Genomic DNA, 25,408 nt, shown 5'->3' with positions numbered 1-25,408 from the left:
CACCAACATCTGTCATTTCCTGACTTGTTAATTTTAGCCATTCTGACAGGTATGAGGTGGTATCTCATTGTGGTTTTGATTTGGATTTCCCTGATGCCGAGTGATGTTGAGCACTTTTTCATGTGTCTGTTGGCCATTTGGATGTCTTCTTTGGAAAAATGTCTGTTCATGTCTTCTGCCCATTTCTTGATTGGATTATTTGTTCTTTGGGTGTTGAGTTTGATAAGTTCTTTATAGATTTTGGATACTAGCCCTTTATCTGATATGTCATTTGCAAATATTTTCTCCCATTCTGTCGGTTGTCTTTTGGTTTTGTGGACTGTTTCTTTTGCTGTGCAAAAGCTTTTTATCTTGATGAAATCCCAATAGTTCATTTTTGCCCTGGCTTCCCTTGCCTTTGGCGAAGTTTCTAGGAAGAAGTTGCTGCGGCTAAGGTCGAAGAGGTTGCTGCCTCTGTTCTCCTTTAGGATTTTGATGGACTCCTGTCTCACATTTCAACCATTTGGAGTCTATTTTTGTGTGTGGTGTAAGGAAATGGTCCAGTTTCGTTCTTCTGCATGTGGCTGTCCAATTTTCCCAACACCATTTGTTGAAGAGACTTTTTTCCATTGGACATTCTTTCCTGCTTTGTCAAAGATGAGTTGACCATAGAGTTGAGGGTCCATTTCTGGGCTCTCGATTCTGTTCCATTGGTCTATGTGTCTGTTTTTGTGCCAGTACCATACTGTCTTGATGATGACAGCTTTGTAATAGAGCTGGAAGTCCGGAATTGGGATGCCGCCAGCTTTGCTTTTCGTTTTCAATATTCCTCTGGCTCTTCGGGGTCTTTTCTGGTTCCATACAAACTTTAGGATTATTTGTTCCATTTCTTTGAAAAAAGTGGATGGTATCTTGATGGGGATTGCATTGAATGTGTAGATTGCTCTAGGTAGCATTGACATCTTCACAATGTTTGTTCTTCCAATCCATGAGCATGGAACATTTTTCCATTTCTTTGTGTCTTCCTCAATTTCTTTCATGAGTATTTTATAGTTTTCTGAGTACAGATCCTTTGCCTCTTTGGTTAAATTTATTCCTAGGTATCTTATGGTTTTGGGTGCAATTGTAAATGGGATCGACTCCTTAATTTCTCTCCTTCTGTCTTGTTGTTGGTGTATAGGAATGCCACTGATTTCTGTGCATTGATTTTATATCCTGCCACTTTACTGAATTCCTGTATGAGTTCTAGCAGTTTTGGGGTGGAGTCTTTTGGGTTTTCCACATAAGGTGTCATATCATCTGCAAAGAGTGAGAGTTTGACTTCCTCTTTGCCGATTTGGATGCCTTTGATTTCTTTTTGTTGTCTGATTGCTGTGGCTAGGACTTCTAACACTATGTTGAATAGCAGTGGTGAGAGTGGACATCCCTGCTGCGTTCCTGACCTCAGGGGGAAAGCTCTCAGCTTTTCCCCATTGAGAATGATATTGGCTGTAGGTTTTTCATAGATGGCTTTTATGATATTGAGGTATGTACCCTCTGTCCCTGTACTCTGAAGAGGTTTGATCCAGAAAGGATGCTGTACTTTGTCAGATGCTTTTTCTGCATTTATTGAGAAGATCATATGATTCTTGTTCTTTCTTTTGTTAATGTATTGTATCACGTTGATTGATTTGTGGATGTTGAACCAACCTTGCAGCCCAGGGATAAATCCTACTTGGTCATGGTGAATAATCCTTTTAATGTACTGTTGGATCCTCTTGGCTAGTATTTTGGTGAGAATTTTTGCATCCATATTCATCAAGGATATTGGTCTGTAATTCTCCTTTTTGATGGGGTCTTTGTCTGGTTTTGGGATCAAGGTAATGGTGGCCTCATAAAATGAGTTTGGAAGTTTTCCTTCCATTTCTATTTTTTGGAACAGTTTCAGGAGAATAGGTATTAAATCTCCTTTAAATGTTTGGTAGAATTCCCCGGGGAAGCCATCTGGCCCCGGGCTTTTGTTTGTTGGGAGATTTTTGATGACTGCCTCAATTTCCTTAGTGGCTATAGGTCTGTTCAGGTTTTCTCTTTCTTCCTGGTTCAATTTTGGTAGTTGATACATCTCTAGGAATGTACCCATTTCTTTCAGGTTATCTAATTTGCTGGCATAGAGTTGCTCATATTATGTTCTTATAATTGTTTGTATTTCTTTGGTGTTGGTTGTGATCTCTCCTCTTTCATTCATGATCTTGTTGATTTGGGTCATTTCTCTTTTCTTTTTGATAAGTCTGGCCAGGGGTTTTATCCATCTTGTTAATTCTTTAAAAGAACCAGCTCCTAGTTTCGTTGATCTGTTCTACTGTTCTTTTTGGTTCTATTTCATTGATTTCTGCTCTGATCTTTATTCTTTCTCTTCTCCTGCTGGGTTTAGGCTTTGTTTGCTGTTTTTTCTGTAGCTCCTTTAGGTGTAGGGTTAGGTTGTATATTTGAGACCTTTCTTGTTTCTTGAGAAAGGCTTGTATTGCTATATACTTTCCTCTCAGGACTGCCTTTGCTGTATCCCAAAGATTTTGAACAGTTGTGTTTTCATTTTCATTGGTTTCCATGAATTTTTTTAATTCTTTAATTTCCTGGTTGACCCATTCATTCTTTAGTAGAATGCTCTTTAGCCTCCATGTATTTGAGTTCTTTCCAACTTTCCTCCTGTGATTGAGTTCTAGTTTCAAAGCACCGTGGTCTGAAAATATGCATGGCATAATCCCATTCTTTTGGTACTGGTCGAGACCTTATATGTGACCTAGGATGTGATCTATTCTGGAGAATGTTCCAGGGGCACTAGAGAAGAATGTGTATTCTGTTGCTTTGGGATGGAATGTTCTGAATATGTCTGTGAAGTCCATTTGGTCCAGTGTGTCATTTAAAGTCTTTATTTCCTTGTTGATCTTTTGCTTAGATGATCTGTCCATTTCAGTCAGGGGGGTGTTAAAGTCTCCCACTAGTATTGTATCGTTATCAATGTGTTTCTTTGCTTTTGTTATTAATTGCCTTATATAATTGGCTGCTCCCATGTTAGGGGCATAGATATTTACAATTGTTAGATCTTCTTGTTGGATAGACCCTTTAAGTAGGATATAGTGTCCTTTCTCATCTCCTATTACATGTTTTAAAGACTTTGTTTTAAAATCTAATTTGTCTGTTATCAGGATTGCCACCCCAGCTTTCTTTTGGTGTCCATTAGCATGGTAAATGGTTTTCCACCCCCTCACTTTCAATCTGGGGGTGTCTTTGGGTCTAAAATGAGTCTCTTGCAGACAGCATATCGATGGGTCTTGTTTTTTAATCCAGTGATAGCCTGTGTCTTTTGATTGGGACATTTAGCCCATTTGCATTCAGGGTAACTATTGAAAGATATGAATTTAGTGCCATTGTATTGCCTGTAAGGTGACTGGTACTGTATACTGTCTGTGTTCCTTTCTGGTGTATGCTGCCTTTAGGCTCTCTCTTTGCTTAGAGGACCCCTTTCAATATTTCCTGTAGGGCTGGTTTTGTGTTTGCAAATTCCTTTAGTTTTTGTTTGTTCTGGAAGCTTTTGATCTCTCCTATTTTCAGTGACAGCCTAGCTGGATATAGTATTCTTGGCTGCATATTTTTCTTGTTTAGTGCTTTGAAGATATCATGCCAGTCCTTTCTGGCCTGCCAGGTCTCTGTGGATAGGTCTGTTGCCAATCTAATGTTTCTACCATTGTAGGTTACAGATCTCTTCTCCCGAGCTGCTTTCAAGATTTTCTCTTTGTCTCTGAGACTCGTAAGTTTTACTATTAGATGTCGGGGTGTTGACCTATTTTTATTGTTTTTGAGAGGGGTTCTCTGTGCCTCCTGGATTTTGATGCCTGTTTCCTTCCCCACATGAGGGAAGTTCTCTGCTATAATTTGCTTCAGTATACCTTCTGCCCCTCTCTCTCTTTCTTCTTCTTCTGGGATCCCAATTATTCTAATGTTGTTTCATCTTATCGTATCGCTTATCTCTCGAATTCTGCCCTCGTGATCCAGTAGTTGTTTCTCTCTCTTTTTCTCAGCTTCTTTATTTTCCATCATTTGGTCTTCTATATCGCTGATTCTCTCTTCTGCCTCATTCATGCTAGCAGTTAGTGCCCCCATTTTTGATTGCACCTCATTAATAGCCTTTTTGATTTTGACTTGGTCAGATTTTAGTTCTTTTATTTCTCCAGAAAGGGTGTCTCTAATAACTTCCATGGTTTTTTAAGCCCAGCTAGTATCTTTAAAATCATGATTCTGAACTCTAGGTCCGACATCGTACTAATGTCTGTATTGAGTAGGTCCCTGGCAGACGGTACTACCCCTTGTTCTTTTTGTTGAGGTGATTTTTTCCATTTTGTCATTTTGTCCAGAGGAGAATAGGTGAATGAGTGAAGAAAATGCTAACAGGGTAACACTGTCCCCAGAAAATATACTCTAAACAAATCAGAAACGACCTGAAACCAGGGGAAAAGAAAGGGAAAGAAAGAAAAAAGAAAGAAAGAAAAAGAAAAAAAAAAGATAAAAACAAACAAAAACAGAACAAAGCAAAAAAAAACAGAATATGATCAGGCTGGTGTATAGATCAGTGCCACACGCTAGATTCTGGGTGTATTTTCGTTTGTTAGAAGAAAGTGCCTCCTAAAATTTTAAAGAAAGAAAGACTTAAATAGGTACAAAATAAGGGTTGATACAGTGAAGGGATGGAATGTGACTGTAAAGATGAAAAGTATAAAAAGTTTTAAAAAAGAAATTGGTAAGAAGGTGTTTGAAAAAAGAAAGGACTAAAAAAAGGGGGAGAGAATGTGATCAGGCAGGAGTCTAGAAAACAAAGCCATACCCTAGAGATTTAGGGTATATTTTGATCTGTTAGAAGAAACTGTATCTCAAAATTTTAAAGAGAGAACAACTTACATATATTTGCCAAAAATAAAGGTAACTAGTACGAAGGGATAGAATATGACTCTAAAAATGAAAAATAAAAAATATTTTTTTTCAAAAGGGATTGATAACATGTTGGTTGAAAAGGAAAAAAGAAAAATTCAAAAACAAAAAGACAGTTAAAAAAAATTAACTTTGAAAGACTAATGAATCATGGTAAAAAAGCCATGAATTCTATGTGCAGTAGCCCCCTAGCTCTGGAGTTCTCCCATTCTCATTGATAGGTAAACTTGGTCTTGGCTGGCTGTTTGCGCTTATCATCTGGGGGAGGGGGCCTGTTGCCGTGGTTCCCAAATGTCTTTTCCGGAGGTGGAATTGCCCCGCCCTTGTCGATCAGGGCTAAGTAATCTGCTCGGTTTTGCTCTGGGGAGCTTTTGTTCCCTGCAAGCTTTCCATACAGTGTTGGAGGACGAGAGTGAGAATTGCGGGCTCCCAGTCTCCGGCCCGGAGGAGCCAAGAACTTGGGGCCCCGCTCCTCAGTGCGCCCCCAGAGAAGAGCAGTCAGTCACTCCCATCTCTCCGGTCTCCGGCCGCGCTCCGTGCTCACCCGGCCTGTGACCGAGCGTTTCTATCTCTGGCACCCGACCCCGTGTGGAGTCTCCAAACCCAGCAGATCCCTGCGGTGTGCTCCCGCGCCGCTCCTCCCCGGGAAGGAAGGGGGGTCTCCCCGGCTCTGCCGCTTGTTGGGTCCCTTCTGGGGGAGCAGTCACCCGACTGTTTGGCCAGTCACAGTTTATGGCAACCCGGATCTGAGAGCCTGTGCCTCAGCTCCGTCTCTGCAGCCGGCTTCCCTGCTCCGATACCTGGGAGCTCTGCTGCACTCAGGCACCCCCGGTCTTTCTGTGACCCCGAGGGTCCTGAGACCGCACTGTCCCGCGAGGGTTCCACCCCCCGCTTAGCCACTGCAGCGACGTCCCTCAGCGGAGCCCACTTCTAAAAGGTCCGATTTTGTGCTCTGCGGCTCTATCACTTGCCAGAAGCGGCCGACGGAGGCCCCCTCCCCCGCCGTCTATCCTCCCGAATATCACCTTGGATTCACTTCTCCGCACGTCCTACCTTCCAGAAAGTGGTCGCTTTTCTGTTCAGAGAGTTGTTGCTATTCTTTTCTTCGATCTCCTGTTGAGTTCATACGTGTTCAGAATGGTTTGATCCCTATCCAGCTGAATTCCTGAGACCAGACGAAATCCAGGTCTCCTACTCCTCTGCCATGTTGCTCCCTTCTCCCTAGTGTGGATTTTTTAAAAATTTATTTCTTGGAGTATAAGATACCCCTATTTTGGATTATAAGTACATTGTGTCTGTTGTTGATACCTTGGAAATGTTGGGGGAAAAATAGAGATTAATTTTTCAAATTCTGTTCTTGATAACCACTGTTATTTCATTCCTTTGTTCACTGGTTTCCCAACTTTTCCCTCTTGTCTGTCTCCTGTCCATTCAGTGCATGGCTGCCAGTGATCTTTTCAAAGTGCAAATTGAATTATTTAAGCTATAATTTTTGTTTTCTTATCTTTTGCACTACAGTATAAGCTTCATGAGTGCAGTGTCTGTGTGGTTCCCATCCTCAGGTCTTAGTACAGTGGCTGGCACATTGTAGTGAGGAGTTTGGTGGCTCCCGGCCAAAATCCTATGTGTGACTTTTTTAGTTACAAAAGCTTTACCTGTTAGGCCTCATGGGGGAAAAGCTGCCCTCCCCACACTAAAGGAGAGCAGTCTCTGAAGAGAGTCACAGTCAAGGACTCAGGACCCTGGCCAGCTATGCCCAGATCCGTATCTGTAGTCCTAGCCAAGGTGCCTTCATTCAGAGCCTCTTTACCGGGGGGTCTTTAGCAGAGAAATTCCTCAGGCACCTCTGCCTAGGACCTTATGACGGGAAAGGGGAGGGAACCTTAAAGACACTTTCTCCTCTCACTTGACTTTTCCACTCTTAGCCCTTCCTTCTGGCCTTCAGCTCCAAGGTCCATAAAACTGCAAGTGCAAGAGCTTTTTGTTCAGTGCTTCCTTGGCAGGGGGCGAACCCCACTTCAGTGCTGATCTTCCTGACCTAGAACACACATGGGGAAAGATGGAAGGTGGGGGTGGGAGTTGGCACTTTCTCAGGTTTTGCCTCTTGCTTATTCTATTGCAGTAAGTCGTTAAAGGCTTAAGTGTTGCTTTCATTTTGGCTTATTGACTTACCTGGCTCCTCTGACTTCGGGCAGCTCAGCTCTTTCAAGCCCAGCTTAACCCTTGACAAGTAGACTTTAGCATATTTCCTTCAATGTTTTTTCTATTTAAAAAATATATATAGTTGATATTATATGTATAAGGATTTTCTACCCAGGAGGTTTCCCAGATGGAAATATGTTTTCTATTAAAATCAGTATGTACCTGTTGAAAGACAAACAAATGTATAAAGTAAGAAATTAAAATTTTTATTCCACTTCCCAGAAGCAATCAACTATTAATTTGATTTACTCTGTGTGTGTGTGTGTTAACGATAAGCAAAGGGCTCACAATTCTAAACCTCTTTCACTTAATATTTATTGTGGATATCTTTACTTATCAGTGCTGCTGCATGGTCCAGGCTTTTTTGCATAACAGCATAAGCCTTTTCAAGTCATTAAAAACACCTGAGTTTTATCGGTTGTACTGTAATTTACCAAACCTTTTTTGACATTAGCCAAATGATGTTTTATTTATTTGCTTTTTTGTTTTTGCTGTTCATTATTCATGTGTTTATGAGACATTTAATTTTTTCTTTGTGAATTGACTATTCATGTCCTTTAACCATTTATAAGTTGCAGTGCTTTTTCTCTTTAATTTGGTATGTTTTTCTTTATTAAGGATTTCAGACCTTTCCAGTTAAGAAGTTATTTATTTCAGTATTTAAATAATATATATTTTTTCACAGCAAAGAAGTTAATTGAAACAATGAGCTCTTCAAAGCTCTCAAATGTAGAAGTAAGTAAAGGAAATATGTCTCGACCAAAACGGGCCAAACGGAAATTATACACAAATGAAATTTCATCTCCTATTGATATATCTGGGCAAGTGGTAAGCTACTCTTTTTGGCTTTCTTAAAAGTAAAACTGTTCATGTTTTTTTTAATTTGGGAGTATTCATAACAATCTGAATTTTATAATGGTTTGAATTTTTATTCTTTAGATCAAATCTTTTGGAATATGCTTTAAATGTTATACTTTTGCTATTTGATGTGTTAAATCTGTAATAATTGTAAGTGCTGCATTAATGTATACAAGTGTCACATATTTACATTTGTAAATTAATCAGAAATTTTAATTTCATCCGTAGAATTATCACTGTTTAGTAATTTATTTGCTTCTAACCCCTATTTTTCTTACTAACTTTATTACAAGAGTTGTACAAATCTGGCCTAAGTGGGCCCAGTAAAAATGCAGAATTGACATTCAGTCATTTCCTCCCACCTTTCCTCTAAGCCTTCCAGGTTCTTTTAAGAAAAGACTGTAGTTTGTCATCCTGGCTTGATGACTCATTCTCTTCACTCAGAACAGTCTGTGCTATTACAGGGAAAGTTCTAATTTTCCATCATGCTTGCACTTGCCTAGCGGATGAAAGGGATGGTAGAAAAGTAATTTAAGGAGAAGCCTTCCACAGGATGTGGGTCAGAGAAATCAGGGGAGAGACCTTCTGCAACAGTAGCTATCAGATACAAGACACTGAAAGGCAGGTGGTGAAGAATTAGGGTCAGTTAGGACATGCTGTTGGAAATACTGTTCTCTTGGTCACTTTTCACTGTCTGATTAGTACATAATTTCTTCCCTTGGCTGAAGTCCTTCCTTTTCTTAGTTGCAATATAATGCTCTTTCTACTTTCCTAAGTTATATACAGTAGTCCCTTCTTATCCTTGGTTTTGCTTTCCATGGTTTCAATGTCCTGTGGTCATCGTGGTCTGGAAGCAGATGATTCTCCTTCTGATATATTGTCAGAAGGTCAGTAGTCGCCTGACACTGTGTCACGGTGCCTACACGTCATTCACCTCACTTCATCTCAATACATGGCGATTTTATTATTTCTCATCATCACAAGAAAAAGATGGGAGAGTGCAGTATGAAAAGATGTTTAGACAGAAGACACAACATTCACATAACCTACTACAGTATATTGTTATAATTGTTTTATTAGTGATTGTTAATATAATTGTCAAACTTCATAAATTATACTGTATCATAGATATGTATATATAGGAAAAAACAGTAAACATAGGATTTGGTACTATCCTTGGTTTCAGGCATTCACTGGGCGTCTTGGAACATAAGCCCCACAGATAAGGGGGGATTATTGTACTTGTTGCTGCAAAATATCTTTTCTTAAAAATTATTTGAGTAATTACTTCAAGCTATATTTCAGTAATTACTTCAAATATTTCAGTAATTACTTCAAGCTGTATATGTCCTGAATTCAATATAGGGTGTAGATTATTTTAATCCTATGTTAGGTAGTGTTGAAAGAATCTTTACAAAATCTATTACTTTAGACAATGCTTTTTATTATTTTTTAATTTTTTATTTATTTTTTAAGATTTTATTTATTTGACAGAGAGACACAGCGAGAGAGGGAACACAAGCAGGGGGAGTGGGAGAGGGAGAAGCAGGCTCTCCACTGAGCAGGGAGCCCGCTGCGGGGCTCGATCCCAGGACCCTGGGATCATGACCTGAGCCAGAAGCAGACGCTTAGTGACTGAGCCACCCGGCGCCCCTAGATAATGCTTTTTAATAGATTAGTATACTTCCTAGTCTAAAAGGACAAAAATATTATAATGTACCTATTATTCCAATTATGAAGCACCTGAATATATCTTACTAAATTATAAATAAGGCTTTATTTATAAAATGTTATGAAATTGTTAATTTCAGATTTTGATGGACCATAAAGTAAAGGAGAGTGATCATCAGATTCTCAAACGACGACTTCGAACTAAAACAGCTAAATAAATCACTTATGGAGACTGTTTTAATATAGGTTTTATGTTCATAATCATTGTAACTTGCATCCTGACTTTTCAAAGATAATTGTATATATTATGATGCATTAAATCCTGTGTATACATTGCTATTTTATACATAGTATAATTTTAATTCAATAAAGACAATAAGTCAACAGCCCCATTTGTTTACTTTTCTAAGACTTTTTTATAGTAGTTTTTTTTTCTTTCTCTTTTTTTTAGTATAGTTGACATACAAGGTTACATTAGTTTCAGGTATACAACTTAGTGATTTGACACGTTTATACATTATGCTATATAATGGTTTTTCAAACTGTATTCATTTTCCTTTTGTCCTAGGCATAGGATCAGTGAGGATTCTAGGAAAGATGCTGTTATTTTTGTTTTATTTTTTTTACACACATCATAGGTCAGATATTTGGTTTACTTACATTTAATAGTGTCTTATGAATTGTTTTTTATTCATTTGTTAGGAAATACAACTGATTGTACATGTCTCTTTGGATTATAGCTAAGATCCAGGAGTGTGTACATGTCTTCTAGTTGCCAGAATTTGTAGGCACATAATTTAGAAAAGATCTCAAGTCTTTAATTAGAATGTCTTTTATTTGTTAGTGAGCAAATAGAGTTGGCTTTCCTATTTTTTTGGAACACAGATCAGAAGCAGATAGAAAGGAAGCGTCTAGAGGCTGAAAAAGCACAGCTAGTTAGAAAAAATAGAATTTTAGACCTAGAGGGACCTTAGAAATGCATTTTCTTAATTTTACAGAAAACTGAGACCCCTAAAGTTTACTTTTCTCAAGATCATACAGCTAAGGTTTATTGAGCTTTGGTTTAAAACCAGTAAGAGGCAAAAACCAAAGCAGAAGTCTCAAGAATTGTTGCCAACTGGGGCTTTTAAATCTAAGAGCATACATTTATATATGCAAAACCTTAAAAGTTTCATTGGATCTTATCATTGTTTATTTTATGATAATGATGACCTTGAGTCGGAGAAAAAAGTTATCTTTAGTGTCTTGTTTAAGAGACACACCATGTTTAGGGAAAATTTCCATCAAAATAGTTCATTAAAACTTTTTAAGCACTAATTTTTTTTTTTTATGTTACCTGGTTTCATTAAGCTAAAAATAGATACACAATTGATCTTCATTCACTGATTACGTTTGCAAATTTGCTTATTTGGGAAAATGTACTTGTCAGTGCTCTAGGCACTTTTGTAGTCATTCTCAGACCTGTGCAGAGTGGCAAAAAATTTGAGTTGCCCAACATGCATGTTCCCTAAGGTTGAACAAGGTGACACTACCTTCTTGTTTCAGCTCTCAGAGTGTAGAGTGTCCCAGAATATAGACTGAAATCAAGCCTCAACAAGATTTGTGAGGGAGGCAGAGTTTACCAAATTGGAAGGGCTTGAGAAACACCTTGTGCTTTCCAAAGATTCATACTAACAAAGTATAAAACCAAACCCACATAAAGTTGAAAGTAGTAATCAAAATGCCTCCTGGAACAAAAATCAGCACCCTTCAGAGGAAGATACAATACAGAGTCTCTGTAACGTATGTTTTATAATGTGTGATAGAGTCAAAACAAATCTTGACGTGGCCTATGTTGAATTTTGCAAAGAACTTTAAAACAACTCTTAATGTATGTTCAGGGATTTAAAGGAAATGTCATCTTAATGACTATCGACATAAGGAATCTCAGCAGAGAAATAGGAAGTATAAAAGATAAAATGGAGTTGTTACAACAGAAAAGTAAAATAAGTGAAATGAGAGATACACTGGATAGATTTAGCAGCAGGAATGTCAGAAGTGTCAGTGAACTTGAAAACAAATCAATTTAAATTGCCCAAACTGGGAGAAAAGAGGTTGAAGAAAGAACAGAGCCTCAGGGTCCTATAGAACAATATCAAATGGATTCACATGTAATTGGAGATTCATAAGGATAAAAAATGAAAATAGGGCAGAAAAAATATATTTGAAGAAAAATGGCCATTTTATAAGTTTTATGAAGAAACACTGGCTTTGAATCTCTGTAAACCCCAATAAAGATAAATCCAAAGAAGACTACACCTCAGAAGATCATATAGTCAAACTACTGAAGACCAACAATAAAGAAAATTTTGAAAGAAAAATCGGCAGTCTTAAAAATCATGAGAAAATCATGAGAAAACAAAATCATGAGAAAAACAACACAATGCATGTGAGCCACTGACTGGGAGAAATATAAGAATATATAAAATTGTAATGAGAGCACAACCAGCCCAATAAAAATCTGGTAAAAGAAGACTTGAACAGATCCTTCAGTAAAGAAGACTCAAGCAGTGGTCAGCATACATATGAAAAGACACTCAAAGTCTTTGGTTATCATGGAAGACAAAGCTGGAAGTAGAGGCAAAACTGTAGTGATTGCTTTGAGGCTGGGATCAGGAGATTGGGTCAGGGGACATGTGGAGTAAGTAGGAATCAGTTTGAGAAGCACTTAAAAAGGATGACCAGTTTGAATCTATCTTGATTTGAGTATCTTTCTGGAATATGTAAAAGGCAGTAGATAAGATGTATTTTTCCATGCTCCATGTTTAAAGAACTCCTATAAGTGTATATATGACTTTGATGAATTTTCCTTTCAAGATTATCAAGTGCACATTAAGTAAATCTGTAATCAGTTGGAAAAAAAGATAGCAAGCTGAGAAAGAAGATCTTCACAAAGTCAGTTTTTATAAAATATTTTCAAAAAATTTTGCATCTGTAAATAATTTCAAGATTACAGAAAACTTGCATGAATAAAAATATTACATGGAATACTTAATCTTTACTCAGATATTCATATTTTTTCAGCTTTACGGAGATCCAAGTGACAAAATTGTGAGATATTTAAAGTGTACAAAGTGATGATTTGATATATGTATACATTGTGAAAGGATCCCCCTCGCCATAGAGTTAACACGTCCATCACTTCACCTACTTATCCCCCCTTTTTTTTGGTTAGCAGATTTAAGTTCTAGTAGGAAATTTCAGTTATACAATACAGTGCTGTTCAACAAAGTTAAAGTTTTAGTGAGAGAAGATGAAGGGAAAAGCAGGGTTTGAGTGGGCACCTAAGATATACTAGGGCTCTCTGTTCCTAGATGACTGCTGACACTCAAGGAATACCCACCTTCATCGGTTTCTTGAGAGAATTAAATGAGAACAGATGTAAAAAAATTTGTAAACACCTAAGTTATTAAATTCAGATTGAGACCGCTTGACAGTTTTGCCCAGGGAGAGGTCTGATTGTGTATTTGCTCAGCACATTGTCTCATCATAGGGAGAGTCACACGAGAAGTAATTTAAATTTAGATTTCTTATATTCTTAGCATCAACTTGCCGAGTTCCCCTCTGGGAGGTGGAAAAAGGCCTCAGGAAGATTATATTATTTACCTGCTTAGATTGCTCTTTTTCCTTTATGGCAGTCTTACAGGAGGGATGACTATCCAATATCATCACCAATTTAGAGCTTCTTCTAACTCAGTGGATCTTAACTCTAGTTGCACATTAGAATTATGTATCTTAAAAAAACAAAAAGTACTGCTGCCTGGGTCCTTTCTCAGACCTGGGGAGGGGCCTGGGTATCCAGATTGTTTCCAAGCACCACTGGTGATCGATCGTCAGGTGCAGCCAGGCCTGAGGACCACCGCTGACATCGCAAAGTTGAGGTTGTCCACCAGATGGAGACAAAGCACTTCTCTGTGGAAATAGCTCCATACAAACAAAACCCATTCTCTGATTTTACATCTGTACCAAATTCCAATTTATGTCATATACCAAGCAGGGCAAACATGTGGGAAGATAGGTAAAATTATCCATGGCACTGTTGCTTGCCAACCACAGATATTCTTGCCACCACTGGGGAAAATTCCAGGAACCAATTTAAAAAATAACATATGGCTAAAAATATATCCTATTCACCCAATTACCTGAGTTAGCATCTGGAAATATTTTTAATCCTTTTCCTAGCTCACTTTGATAAAGTGGACCATATAAAAAAGGAGGGTAATATTGCTTATATAGAGAGGAAAATTTTGACATCACTCTCAGGAATCAACATCAGCACATGTAAATTAGATTAAAATATGCTCACAAGATTTTGGGAAATAAGCAGATACAATAATGTGACTTAGATTTATTCTTGTCTGGAATAGTTGATTGACAGTTCCCAGTTTTTATTTCTCCCACCTCTTGCCAGGTTCTGTCATGGAAGCTATAAAAGCTACAAACTTGATGTCTGTCCTCTTGTAGCTGGAGGTGCAGTGAGAGGTCGTTGAGAATCACTGGGGAGGATTTCTCTTCCCGACTAAAACAAGTTTCTTTCTTGCCTCTACCCGCTTTCCCCTGTTTTGTTAAGGACATGAACCTTGGAGGTGGAGCAACCAACAGTCACTGTCCCATGAGATGACAAGTGTGAGGACAAGTGAGTATAACGAAGGGTGGCAGAGAGGACCGGCAGGAGGATCCTGGGTTGCAGTGGCCCCCTGGGCAGCTACTATGCTCACAAGCACTGTCTATCTCTGAACTTGTTGTGAGGGGAAAGTCTTCTTGTGATTTTCAGATGAATTTATTCCTAACTGATCCATCACTGAAAATTATATTGGCACATCGACATAAATATGTATTTATCATAATCACATTAGACATTTTCCTCTCTAGTTACTATCTTTTTAATCTTTCTAGTTAAAGAAACCCTGTCAGCTTTTGACAAAGCTAGGAATTTAGAAGCTCAACTTCCTTTTTTGGTTATTTCTAAAAAGCTTATGTCAAATGCCTAATTGTAAATACCACACAATCTCAGACCTGTACCCTTTTCCAGTTACTCCCCATCTCCCTATTTCCCACCCTCCTCCCCTGTCCCTGGCAACCGCTTTTCTATCCTCTCTAGGAATTCAAGCCTTTTTTTTTTTCATTCTACATACATGGGATACCATGCAGTATTTGGGATTTATCTTTCTCCTTGACAACTATTTATGGCGTGCTGACTCGGCGCCAGCGCCGGGGGTGCGAGGGCCTGCGGACCCAACGTGGTTCTGCCCCTGCGTTCTCAGTCCAGAGGGGCAGGCTGCCACGGGACAAATACGCACACAGTAAGGACATATTTCAATCTGTGAGGACAAAGGGATGGACACAGGGTGCTATCTGAGATTAGGGAACTTTATGTCTCCTTTGACAGAACTGTTACCCACCTGTTCACCCAGGCTGGAAAACTGAGCTCTGTTCTGTCCTTTCCCTCGTTCCATTCATTCACAGCCAGCCACATCTCGCCTGTTTGGCCTTGTAAATATTTCTCAAACCCAGATCCTCTTTCCCTGCCTCATTAGCCTACGTGAGAATGTCTCCATCTTCTGTGTGGACCATGCATTACTCTTTGATGCCAGACTTGGTACACAGTCCCCCTTGCCCTGACAGCCTGCGGGCAGCTTTCTCCAAAACCTCTATCTGACCATGCTGCTCTTCTGCCTAAAGCTTTCCTAGTAGTTTCCTATTTTATGTTATAGAGTCAGCTTAGATTTCTAACCTCACCATTTTTTTCTTCATCTTAAATTTGGTACTCAAGCAACACCAACCTATTCATAGTCTTTTGAACACGCTATTATGGCGCGTCATGCCTCTGAGCCTTCGATCCTTCTGCCCCATCTCTGCGGTTCCACCTCACCTTTTCATCTTTGTTTGACTTCAATTTACTTATCTCCCATGGCCCTCCTGTGCTCGTAGTGGTTCGTGCTTATATACCCTCATTGTGGTGCTCAACATACTACACATTATATTTCACATTTGCCTGCCTTTCTAGAATGTGGGCACCTCAAGGATGGGGGCTTACTTTACTCGTCTCCATGTCCAGCAATATGCTTATAAATGCAATTTATAGCGGAGCTCACTATGGAATGGAACCAGAAGTGAAGAAATATTAGTTTATCTTGGAAGAAATGTGATTTGATGCCTAAGAGAAGGAAGCAATTGATGATTTGTGGTTTGATTGTCCAGCTGGCCTCAAAGTCAACAGCACAGGTGTTACAACTCCCTTAAACAGACACATACTTTTCATCAGTCCCAGATGGGCACAACTGATAAGGAAAATCTGTGCCCTAACATGGCCACCGAGCTAGCGAGAGCGTCCCAGTCCTTGCCCCAGGGCTCTTCTGTGTTCTCCCTGCTCTGCTTCCTGCACGCACCAATCCAGGTCCTCCCTGCCCCGCTTCACGCATGCGCCAAAAGTGCCAAGTATGCGGAAGTAGAAGTGTATAAATTGCCGCCTTTGTGCTCGGGGCTCAGGCCTTTGGAGACCACTCTCCTCTGAGCCCGCCCGCATTAAATAAACCTCCTATCCTCCAAGATCTCCGAGTGCCGCTTGGTTCTTCTGTCGGGCGATCCAGTCCAGGTTCCGTAACATTTGGTTTCCTGACCGGGAAACCCAACCGCGCTGACCCATTGTTGCCACTGGTTTGGGGGCAACGGCGGGGCGGTGACAGAACGAGGGATCATAACGGAAAAGGAGCGCCCCAGCTTATTTTTGGCAGTTTCCTGCCCCAGTCGCCTCGGGCCAGGCCCGCTCCGCTGTTCCTGCCAGACTGGAGGAGACTTGGCAGGTGAGGACCTGGTCCGAACGTCAGATTCTGGTAAGGCCTGGGGCTCCAGGACCCAGAAAGGCCCACCCCCCTTGGGGTGGAAGGGGAGCCCAATCCCCTCCCAGACACCTCTCACAGGTCTCACAGGTAGGGATTCCCAGGGAGGGAATGTAATAACTTCTGGAGTGTGAATGTGTGAGTGAATGTGCAGTCCCACCAGGCTTGCTCAAGTGGACTGACTCTGTGACTCCACGGGCGGGCACCCTTAAGGTCCCCAGAAGCCTACGGAGTCTGAGTGGGCCCATCTGTGATTCTGTGGTGAACGGCATACAGTCTATGGCGGCATCGGAATAGTTTCGATCGTAAGTCACAACACTGCCACTGCTACGGCTAAAGCCTCGCCTAAGCTCCTTCAGAACACGGCCAGATGGGCATAACATGTGCTAAAAATAATGCTCAGTCTGCACCACAGCCCCCGCCACGTGTCCAGAGGATGGGAGCAACCCCCTTCGAAGATCTAGAGGTAGACTTCACAGATGTGCAGCCGAGCAGGGGGTTCAAGTATCTCCTAGTAATAGTATGCACATACTCTGGGTGGGTCGAAGCCTTCCCGACCAGGATGGAGCAAAGTCGAGAAGAAGCTAAAGTCCTCTTGTGGGAGATCGTGCCCCGGTTCGGCCTGCCATTAACAATCCATAGTGACAATGGACCCGCATTTGTGGCAGACATTGTACCGGTCTTGACCAAATCTCTCAATATCACCTGGAGACTCCACACCGCTTACCGGCCCCAAAGTTCAGGGAAAGTAGAACGAATGAATTGCACCCTCAAGGGAACCCTAGCAAAGTTTTGTCAGGAGACTAACCTCCCATGGCCGGGTCTGCTACCCCTAGCTCTCCTGTGTGCTCGCTGCATGCCCAGGACATCAGGTTTCTCCCCATTCGAATTAATATATATGGACGGCCTCCCCCGTGCTTGGGAAGCCTTCCTGGAAACTTGCATCAGGTTGGAATAAAGGGATAAAGGAGCAGCTTCAGGCCCTGGGGGCCACCCTAAATAAATTACAAAAGTACACCATTGAGAGGGCCCCAATCTCCTTAGGGCCTCAGGTACACTCTTTCCAGGCAGGGGACTCAGTTTGGGTCAAAGACTGGAAGAAAAACCCCCTCAAATGGCAGTGGACAGGGCCCCACGCTGTTGTTCTAACTGCCCTCAAGGTCTCAGGTGTCACTCCGTGGGTCCACCACTCCAGAGTGAAGAAAGCTCATCATTCCGATGAGGAGCCACACCAGTGGAGAGTCCAGCCAGACTTCACAAACCCACTCCAGCTTCACCTTCAACGAGCCCCCACTGACTGATGGACACCTGCTCACTGTGGTCCCTGGCTCTCATTGGTGTGATTTCCCTCATCTTGGGATTCGGACTCTACAGAGGCTTACCATTGTCACTGCTTATTGGGTGTCCCTAGGGTGTATTACTGCACTTACTTATCCACAGGTTTCATCTGCTGTCAGGTTAGCCATGATGGCTCCCTCTACCTAAGGTCAAAGATCCCACTTTTACTGGCCCTCTGCTGTCTACTCCTGAGTGCATTTCACCATGGTTTTCCTGACCCCAGTCAGTCCTGGTCTTCTTCTGCCTGGTGTGCTGTTCCTCCACACTGCCTCTAGCTTGCCCGGCCCAGCAAGGGGGCAAACTCTCATATCACCGTTACTGGCAAATGGACTTTCCAACTTATCCCCCTCAATCCCGCACCAGCGCCCCCACTGTCTTCTTCCACCTGGGATGGGCACACACCAAAGGTTAACCTCCATTCTGATAGATGCCAGCTTCTTGATACCTCCTGGGAACCTCATAGATGGTATTCCTACCATGGGCCTCACTCAGGTTACTGGCTGGTAGATATCTACATCTTTGGGGGCCCTATGCCTCAAGAGCCAAACACCTGCCCTCAGTTCTGCTCGAAAGCCTGGGGATGTGAGTCATGGGTGGCGACTTGGCCGGGAATGGAACAATGGTCCACCAGGTGGTGGCACCTCAAACACCACAATGACATCCAGATTTCCTTGTCATGCAAGGCCACCACATCCTCTAGCTCTAACAATCACTGTATACCGCTCGCCCTCTCAGTCTTAGAACCCAATGCCACGTCATGGGCTGCAGGAATCATTCTCCTGTAGGGCCAATATCACCCTATGGGAACCGACCCCATGGCCAAATTTATGATTAAGTCCATGTTCACTCCAAGCCTTACAGTCAACCCCCAGAGTCAGACAGAAAATAACTCGCCCTGGCACATCCCTGGGTCCCCCATCCACACGCAGCAAGCGTCTATAGCACAACTGTTAGGTATGATTAACGCCTCCCACCAAGTACTTAACCACTCAAATCCACCCCTAGTGTCTGACTGCTGGATCTGTATAAAGCCCGGTCCCATCCAATATCTAGGTGTCATCCTCAACCAGTCTACTGCGTCACCTCCCACCTCGGCACCAGGGACCGCAGATTATCCCTTTCTGGCTCCGGTACTGCTGTATGGCAACTCTTCCTCTCTCATCAAGGGCTACAGTCAGGTCTATGCACCTAACAACACTTTTCTGGCTTGTGATCGAGGTGTATACATCTGCATCACCCCACACGATCAATCATGCATGCTTGTCAGTCTCTTACCCGATCATTCAGTCCTCCCCGGGAGTGATGCCCCACTCATATGGAGACGTCCTAGCCGCCCTCGACGCTCCCCCATGGCCATCCCTCTTATCGTGAGCCTGCTGGCTGCATCAGGTGCTGCCCTCGGTGCCACTGGCTTCGGGATGTCTCAGGTTCATTACCAGGGGTTAACTCAACAACTCACAGCGGATTTTTCTGCCCTCACTCGGTCAGCCCTGGCTCTGCAGCGCCAACTCGATTCATTGGCCTCAGTGGTCCTCCAAAACAAGCATGGGCTCGACTTGCTCACAGCCGCACAAGGGGGGCTCTGCCTCTTCTTACAGGAGGAATGTTGTTTCTATGCTAATGAGTTAACCCCTGTACTGAACCTGAGACATCCCGTCGCCAGTGGCGCCGAGGGCAACACCTGATGCAGCCAGCAGGCTCACGATAAACACAACGCGTTTAGGAAGGACAAAATAGAATTATTAACTACCTCCGTTTATTTCTTCAGCAGATGTTGTTGAGCACTTACTACAGACGAGGCAGTGTATTTAGTAGACACTTTGGAGGGAGAAGAAGAGGAAACTTTAGCAGGACTTCCTAATTGAGTAGGAGAGCAGAACCTGGCATACAAGGAATCACATTTGCATTTACTGTGATCTGCTCTGTGATAGGCATGTTATTGCTAACAACTTTAAAAAATACCTCGGTGAGTATTGGTCAGCTCACAATTCTTGTTCCTTCTCACCTGCTCTCATCATAGCTTATGTCCTTTCAAAGGTTTTCTAAAGCATAAAGAGACAATTCCTCTACTTGTTATCTCTGAATTTGTCTAGCTGATTTAGGATATTACTATTTATAAGAAACTCTGCCTTTGCTAAGTGTAGGATGATGAAGTCATAACGTGTGTTCTTCCCAGAACGGTGTTCCTGATATGCAGCTTTCCTCCCATGGAACGATGTGTCCCTAGTGCAGTTGTAGAAGAGGTCATTGTGGATATTATTCTCATTTTCACCCATGCACGTGCTGAGGCTGTTAGAAAATTTTGCCATTTCTTGTTCTGCAGGATTCCCTGACTTTTCTCCCTTCTTTCCCTGCCATGCCTAATGGTGCAACTAAGCTCTGCTCATCCCTCATCTACCTCACTGCCCCTTTCTGTTCCCAAGTCTCTCCCTCCCTTTTCTCTAATATTTTTCATGACTTAGCAAAAGTTCTTCTTTGCCACCCGAAGGCTCACAGCACAGGCTTTGAGTTGCTCTATCCTTGTCTCTCTGCTATTGAAAACTCTCTGGTGCATGTTTGAACAAATGCCAACATCTTGACCTGGCTCCAAAAGGACAGTTATTTTTTATTTGGTTTTGGGTTTTTAAAAAAACATATTTTTCTTCCATGGATTATTTTGTAATTTCTGTTGATACAGAAAGTTTAAACATATGCAAATTTTTAAAAAGTAAATGGAAAGCCTATATAAAATCATATATATTTATATTACATATTATGTAATATCAAATCTATTTCTGGGGTGGGTGGGTGGGAAATGAACATCTAAGATATCCTTTTGGACTGTTTTTCTATGCCTATATATTTTTTCTTCAATAAAAGAATAGGGGCAAATACATACTGCTTTGTGCCTTGGTTTTTTATTTAACAATATATAGTGAGCATCTTCTGATTTTATTCAGTATTTTCCCTCAATTTCTTTAAAGACTGTGTGGTGTTCCCTTGGATGCTGGTGCCGTTTCCTTGGTCCTCGGGTCCTCAGAGTTCGCAGGATTTTGCTGTAAAGAGCAATGGCCACTGAACCATATCGGAACTCTGTGCTAGCCTACGGCAGTTGGAGGAGAGGATGCTCATGCTGAGCCCACTAGTACAGCCAGCTTGCACTCTGTGGTTTGGTCAAACTTTGTCGCTGTGCAGCTCGTCAGTCCCAGGCTCTCTCCCTCCTAGCTGGCTAAGACCTGCTTCCCCTCCTCGTCAGTCCCACGTCTTCTGTCGCCTCCGTTCTGCAGATGGAAGGAAAGCAGAACCACCCACTCCCTTCTCCTTCCAGTGTTACTGTTATTCCCATCTCTCGCTGGAGAGCGTGGTGGGATGACAAAGTTCCCTAACTTGAGCTTCACATGAGATCGCCGGGAGGGAAGCCTCTCCTCGCTGTGACCGGTGACACCCGCGCTCACGCTCCCACCACACTATGCAGACACTCACCTCAGCTCCGAGTCCCCAGCCGTGCTCCCGCAGAGGAGAGTCATATGGAGGGGCTCCCGTCTCTGGCTAGAAGAGGAAAGATGGGCACCATGCAGTGCCACTGCAGGAAGTCTCAGGGCGCCTTTTGTAATGTTAGCAGAGGAGGGAAAGACTGGTTTTTCAAGCTGGGTTCTGGGACCCTAGGGTTCTTTCTCAGAATCTCGGGGGTCATCCGAGGTGGGGAGCAGGAGGCAAAGATGACTGTGGAGACCTCAGCTGGTTTGTCTTTCTGTCCTGCCAGAAAAGATCTAAAGATGCTGGAAGGAAGTGAGGGGCTTTGTGAAGCAAGCAGAGGTCGTGTCTTCACCCAAGGTTCCTAGTCTCTTTTTCCTTTCTTCTTTTTTTTGGGGCGGAGGCAGCTGCTGGGCCTGGGTAGGGGGAGGTTGGTCCAAGAAAATTCCCCAGAGGTTGGGAGCTGACATAGCTAGGGGCTGGGCTGGTTCCATGTTGCAAACCCCATGAATGCGGACTGGGTGGGGAGGGGAATCGTGTGGGGGCACAGCTGAGGGAACAGGGGAAGGGGACAGCCCAGTCCCATTGCATGGCAGGGCGGGTGCACTTGAGGCTCACTGTGGGTCCTGAGCAAGCTGGAGAGTGAGTGGAGAGCAGGGACAGTTTTGTCACCTTTTATCACCACTTATGCCTATGTGGTCAGTAGGTCAGGCCTGTGCCACTCACAGGGTTTGGTGGGGGAGGAAACAGGACCATCTCTATGGAACCACCCAGGACTCCTCACCAGGTGGGAGGAAATGAGTAGAGGAATAACACGAATCTGATGAGTGACTTCTTTATCACCTCGATGCATCTAGATGATCGGATTGTCCCCTAGGAGATCAGACTGCAGGACGGGAGTCAGGTATGAGGCCCCCTGGAAGTGACAGACTGTTAGGGGTTGGCTGTAGTAGGCCAGGAACTTAGCATTAGCACTACGTGGTGACTGATGATAATGATGACATTCCTTAAGAAAGTGATATTTTAAACCCAAAATGATAGAAAGAAAATTACTAGATTGGGCCAAGTTTTTCAGATTGGCTTAAATCTAGTTTTGTCATTTGTGAGAATGAATGAGTACTCATGAAAGAAAAATTTATAAAAATAAAGTGAATTTTATGCTTGCATAGAGATTATTTATGACTGCCTAAGTCACATCTACTGTTCAATTTTTCAGGTGAGAAAGGAAGCCCAGATAAAGGGAGTGATTTATTCAAGGATTTAGTTATTGAGCCGCAGAGTTGGTCTGGGACCCCATTTGCTCACTCTGTCCGATACCCTCTAGAGGAATGTCACCAGCAACACACCTGTTGCCAAACAGAATCAGAATCACAGAGTTGTAATGAGGGAGAATGAAGGCCACAGAGAAACACTGCAGGGACAGGAGAGAAGAGGTCTTTGAATGGACTTACAGAATTTGGACCTGTGGTAGGTGATCTGGGGGCAGGTTTGAGGAAGTGGGCCATTACTCTCAATTGGATGCTGTCTGAAATGACATTATTGTTAAGAGAGATGATGGAACTGAGGAAGCAATCTCTAGGTCAAATATTCTTTGAAGCATCTTCTGCTACCACAATCAGCTTGAATAAAAATGTACCCAAGATAAAAAGAACAGCAGATAATTTATAGTGAACCTGTAATTTGATGTAATTATCCCTCCCCCCACCCCGCAGTATTGGAGGAGGGGAGGCCAGGTTGCTTTTTAGAAAGTTGAATGAGTTAGATTAGGTGTGATATGTCATCCCGGAGAGTAAACTGTCCATAAACAAAGAGATCCAAAGTACGAGTGTCTCCTCTATATTGCTGGTAGAAATTTTTCCTGCTTTTCTTCTCCATGGCCCTCACAATGTAAGAATCTGAAAAATCTCTGCTATCCATCTCATTATAAAGTCCAAGACCTAACCTAAACACAAAAGAGACAGTTGAAGTAAAGAGCTTGGACATATATTTTAATTTTATTATAACCACAATTATGATTAAGATGAAATTTTCCTACCTACCTGGGGGCAGTAACCAGATCCTCAAGAGCTCCTCCTGAAAATGCCATTGGCATTATGCCTCCGCTTTTTGGGGAAGAGGAAGATGGAACATCTGAGGTGGAGATGGGGACTTTTTCCAAGTTCCCTAGTTGGTATGTGAGTTTGGCTTCTGGCGGGGAAAGGATGAGCTCCTTAGAGTGAACCCTACATTTCAGAGTTGGACCAAAGCTCTACCTTATGGAAAAGGCAGGGAAAGCTTATGGATGTGGTATTTTGTGGGGTGGCATAGATTAATTCCTGACTAAGCTCTAGGGCTTGATGAACAATGTATGCCTTGTGAACTCTAGGTAGACCAACCAGCTTTTCCATACACCAGTCAATCTAGATAGAAACACCATTTTTTTTCTTAAGCCTTATAAAAAGCAGGGACATAATGGCTGGGGACCCTTTGTGTGAATAACCGTGGGCACAGAGGAACATTTTAGAGCCCTCTGGAAATGTCCAGCGGTGGAAACAGCTGGGAGAGCAGCCGGGAGGACTAGCAGGAGACTGGGGTTGGGCAAGGGGAAGATCACCCAAGAGGAAGGCAGTGTCAAGTCCCTGCCAGAGTCAGGAAACGACCAAAATGGGCCGCTCCTTGGGAGACAAAGCTGAGAGAGTGGCCACATGCTTTCCAGCTGCCTAAGAACCCAGGTGCTGCTCAGAGGATGCAAGAGATCCTGGGAGCTTCCATTCCTGAGGTCTGGCTTTTAAAAAGCTCCCTCCTTGCCTGCCCCGTGGTAATTAAACTGGACATGGGAAAGGAGCAGGGACCCTGTGGGGAGACGCGGAGTGCAGGTGTGGGAGAAGCCACTGCTCAGAGAGTGTAGTCCTTTTCTGTGGTTGGCTCTATGCTCCACATCTTCTATCTGTGTAACAGGGACTATGCTGCCCCAAGTCTCTGTGCATGGAGTTCCTCATTTCTCACAGAGGATTGTGAATGCCTTCTCCCTAGGGGGTGATTCGAGGACGAAGGGAGGTTGAACTTTTACAATGGCTATGGCAGGTCCTAACACATAGATCGTAGATTGGCTCATTTCTTCTTCTCTGAGCAGAAAGTAATACTTTCCTTCGAGGTAATCTAGCAAGCCTGGGGTTGCAGGGGCTAGACTCAACTTGGAGGGAGAGGGATTCCATGCAGAACCCTCTTTCTAGGGCGCCTGGGTGGCTCAGATGGTTAAGCGTCTGCCTTTGGCTCAGGTCATGATCCCAGGGTCCTGGGATCGAGTCCCACATCGGGCTCCCTGCTCCTTGGGAGCCTGCTTCTTCCTCTGCTTCTCTCTCTCTCTCTCTCCCTCTCTCTCTCCCCTCCTCTGTCTCTCATGAATAAATAAATAAACTCTTTAAAAAAAAAAAAGAACCCTCTTTCTAATTCTTGTTTTAACACAGATTACAAGGAATGGAGCCGATATCCATAGAAGGCTTGTCGTTTGGGTCCACTACAATCCTTCAAGCCACAGGACTGGAGACACATCGCCCCTAGTTACCTGGAGCCAGAGAGAATTGGATCTGATGGGGTTGACTGACAACACCTGTGACTGTGGACACTGGTGGATTGTTCTCCCCTCTAAACAGCGTGAGGTTCCTGTAAATCTTGGCATTTCCAAGTCTCTGCAGGCAGCCAGCAGCTAACATTGACAAGGGGTTTTTAAATTCTAGTTAATAGCCTTGTTCTTGTTCCTGTTTCCATGGATCTAGGTGGAAATTAGATGGATGAAAACAAAGAAGGCTTAGAAGTGGTTAGGCTAAGGAGACTAGCCCTGCCAGGCAGCATGAACGAGGCCCACCATTCTAGCTCTTCAAATACCCTGTTTATTGAAAGCCAAGCTTCCTGCTAGGATGACTGGCTCATTCTGGCCTACCTATTCTTTTCCCAAATATATTAATGGAAGTCCAAGTTGCTGTAAACCTCTTTGTCTTGGACCAACCAGGACAGTTGGTCATCCTACTGGAAAAGACCAGGACAAATCACTGAGAAAGAGACAGCTTCAGTGGACCCTGGAGCTATAGGCT

At 42.7% G+C, this 25,408-nt stretch overlaps 1 protein-coding gene across 5 annotated transcripts in view; it reads left to right on the top strand.

Moving 5' to 3' along the window:
- Positions 1-11,008, top strand: part of KIF20B (kinesin family member 20B) — a 95,285-nt gene extending 84,277 nt beyond the window's left edge. For 3 of the 5 annotated variants that reach the window (XM_025880987.2, XM_025880985.2, XM_025880984.2), the window contains 2 exons: positions 7,826-7,968; positions 9,810-11,007. In XM_025880987.2, coding sequence (XP_025736772.1) covers positions 7,826-7,968; positions 9,810-9,887 — 221 coding nt within the window. In that variant the 3' untranslated portion in view covers positions 9,888-11,007. Of the gene's footprint in view, positions 1-7,825; positions 7,969-9,809 lie in introns of all 5 variants that reach the window. The other 2 variants (XM_025880986.2, XM_025880983.2) reach the window with 1 other exon arrangement.
- Positions 11,009-25,408: the final 14,400 nt, after the last annotated feature.

This window comes from Callorhinus ursinus, unplaced genomic scaffold (assembly GCF_003265705.2).
Source record: "Callorhinus ursinus isolate GAN/ISIS: 27379988/994484 unplaced genomic scaffold, GSC_fseal_2.0 scaffold20, whole genome shotgun sequence".
Classification (NCBI taxonomy): Eukaryota; Metazoa; Chordata; class Mammalia; order Carnivora; family Otariidae; genus Callorhinus; species Callorhinus ursinus.
The sequence above is the reverse complement of the archived record's forward strand: the minus strand, read 5'-3'. Positions and strand labels throughout refer to the sequence as shown.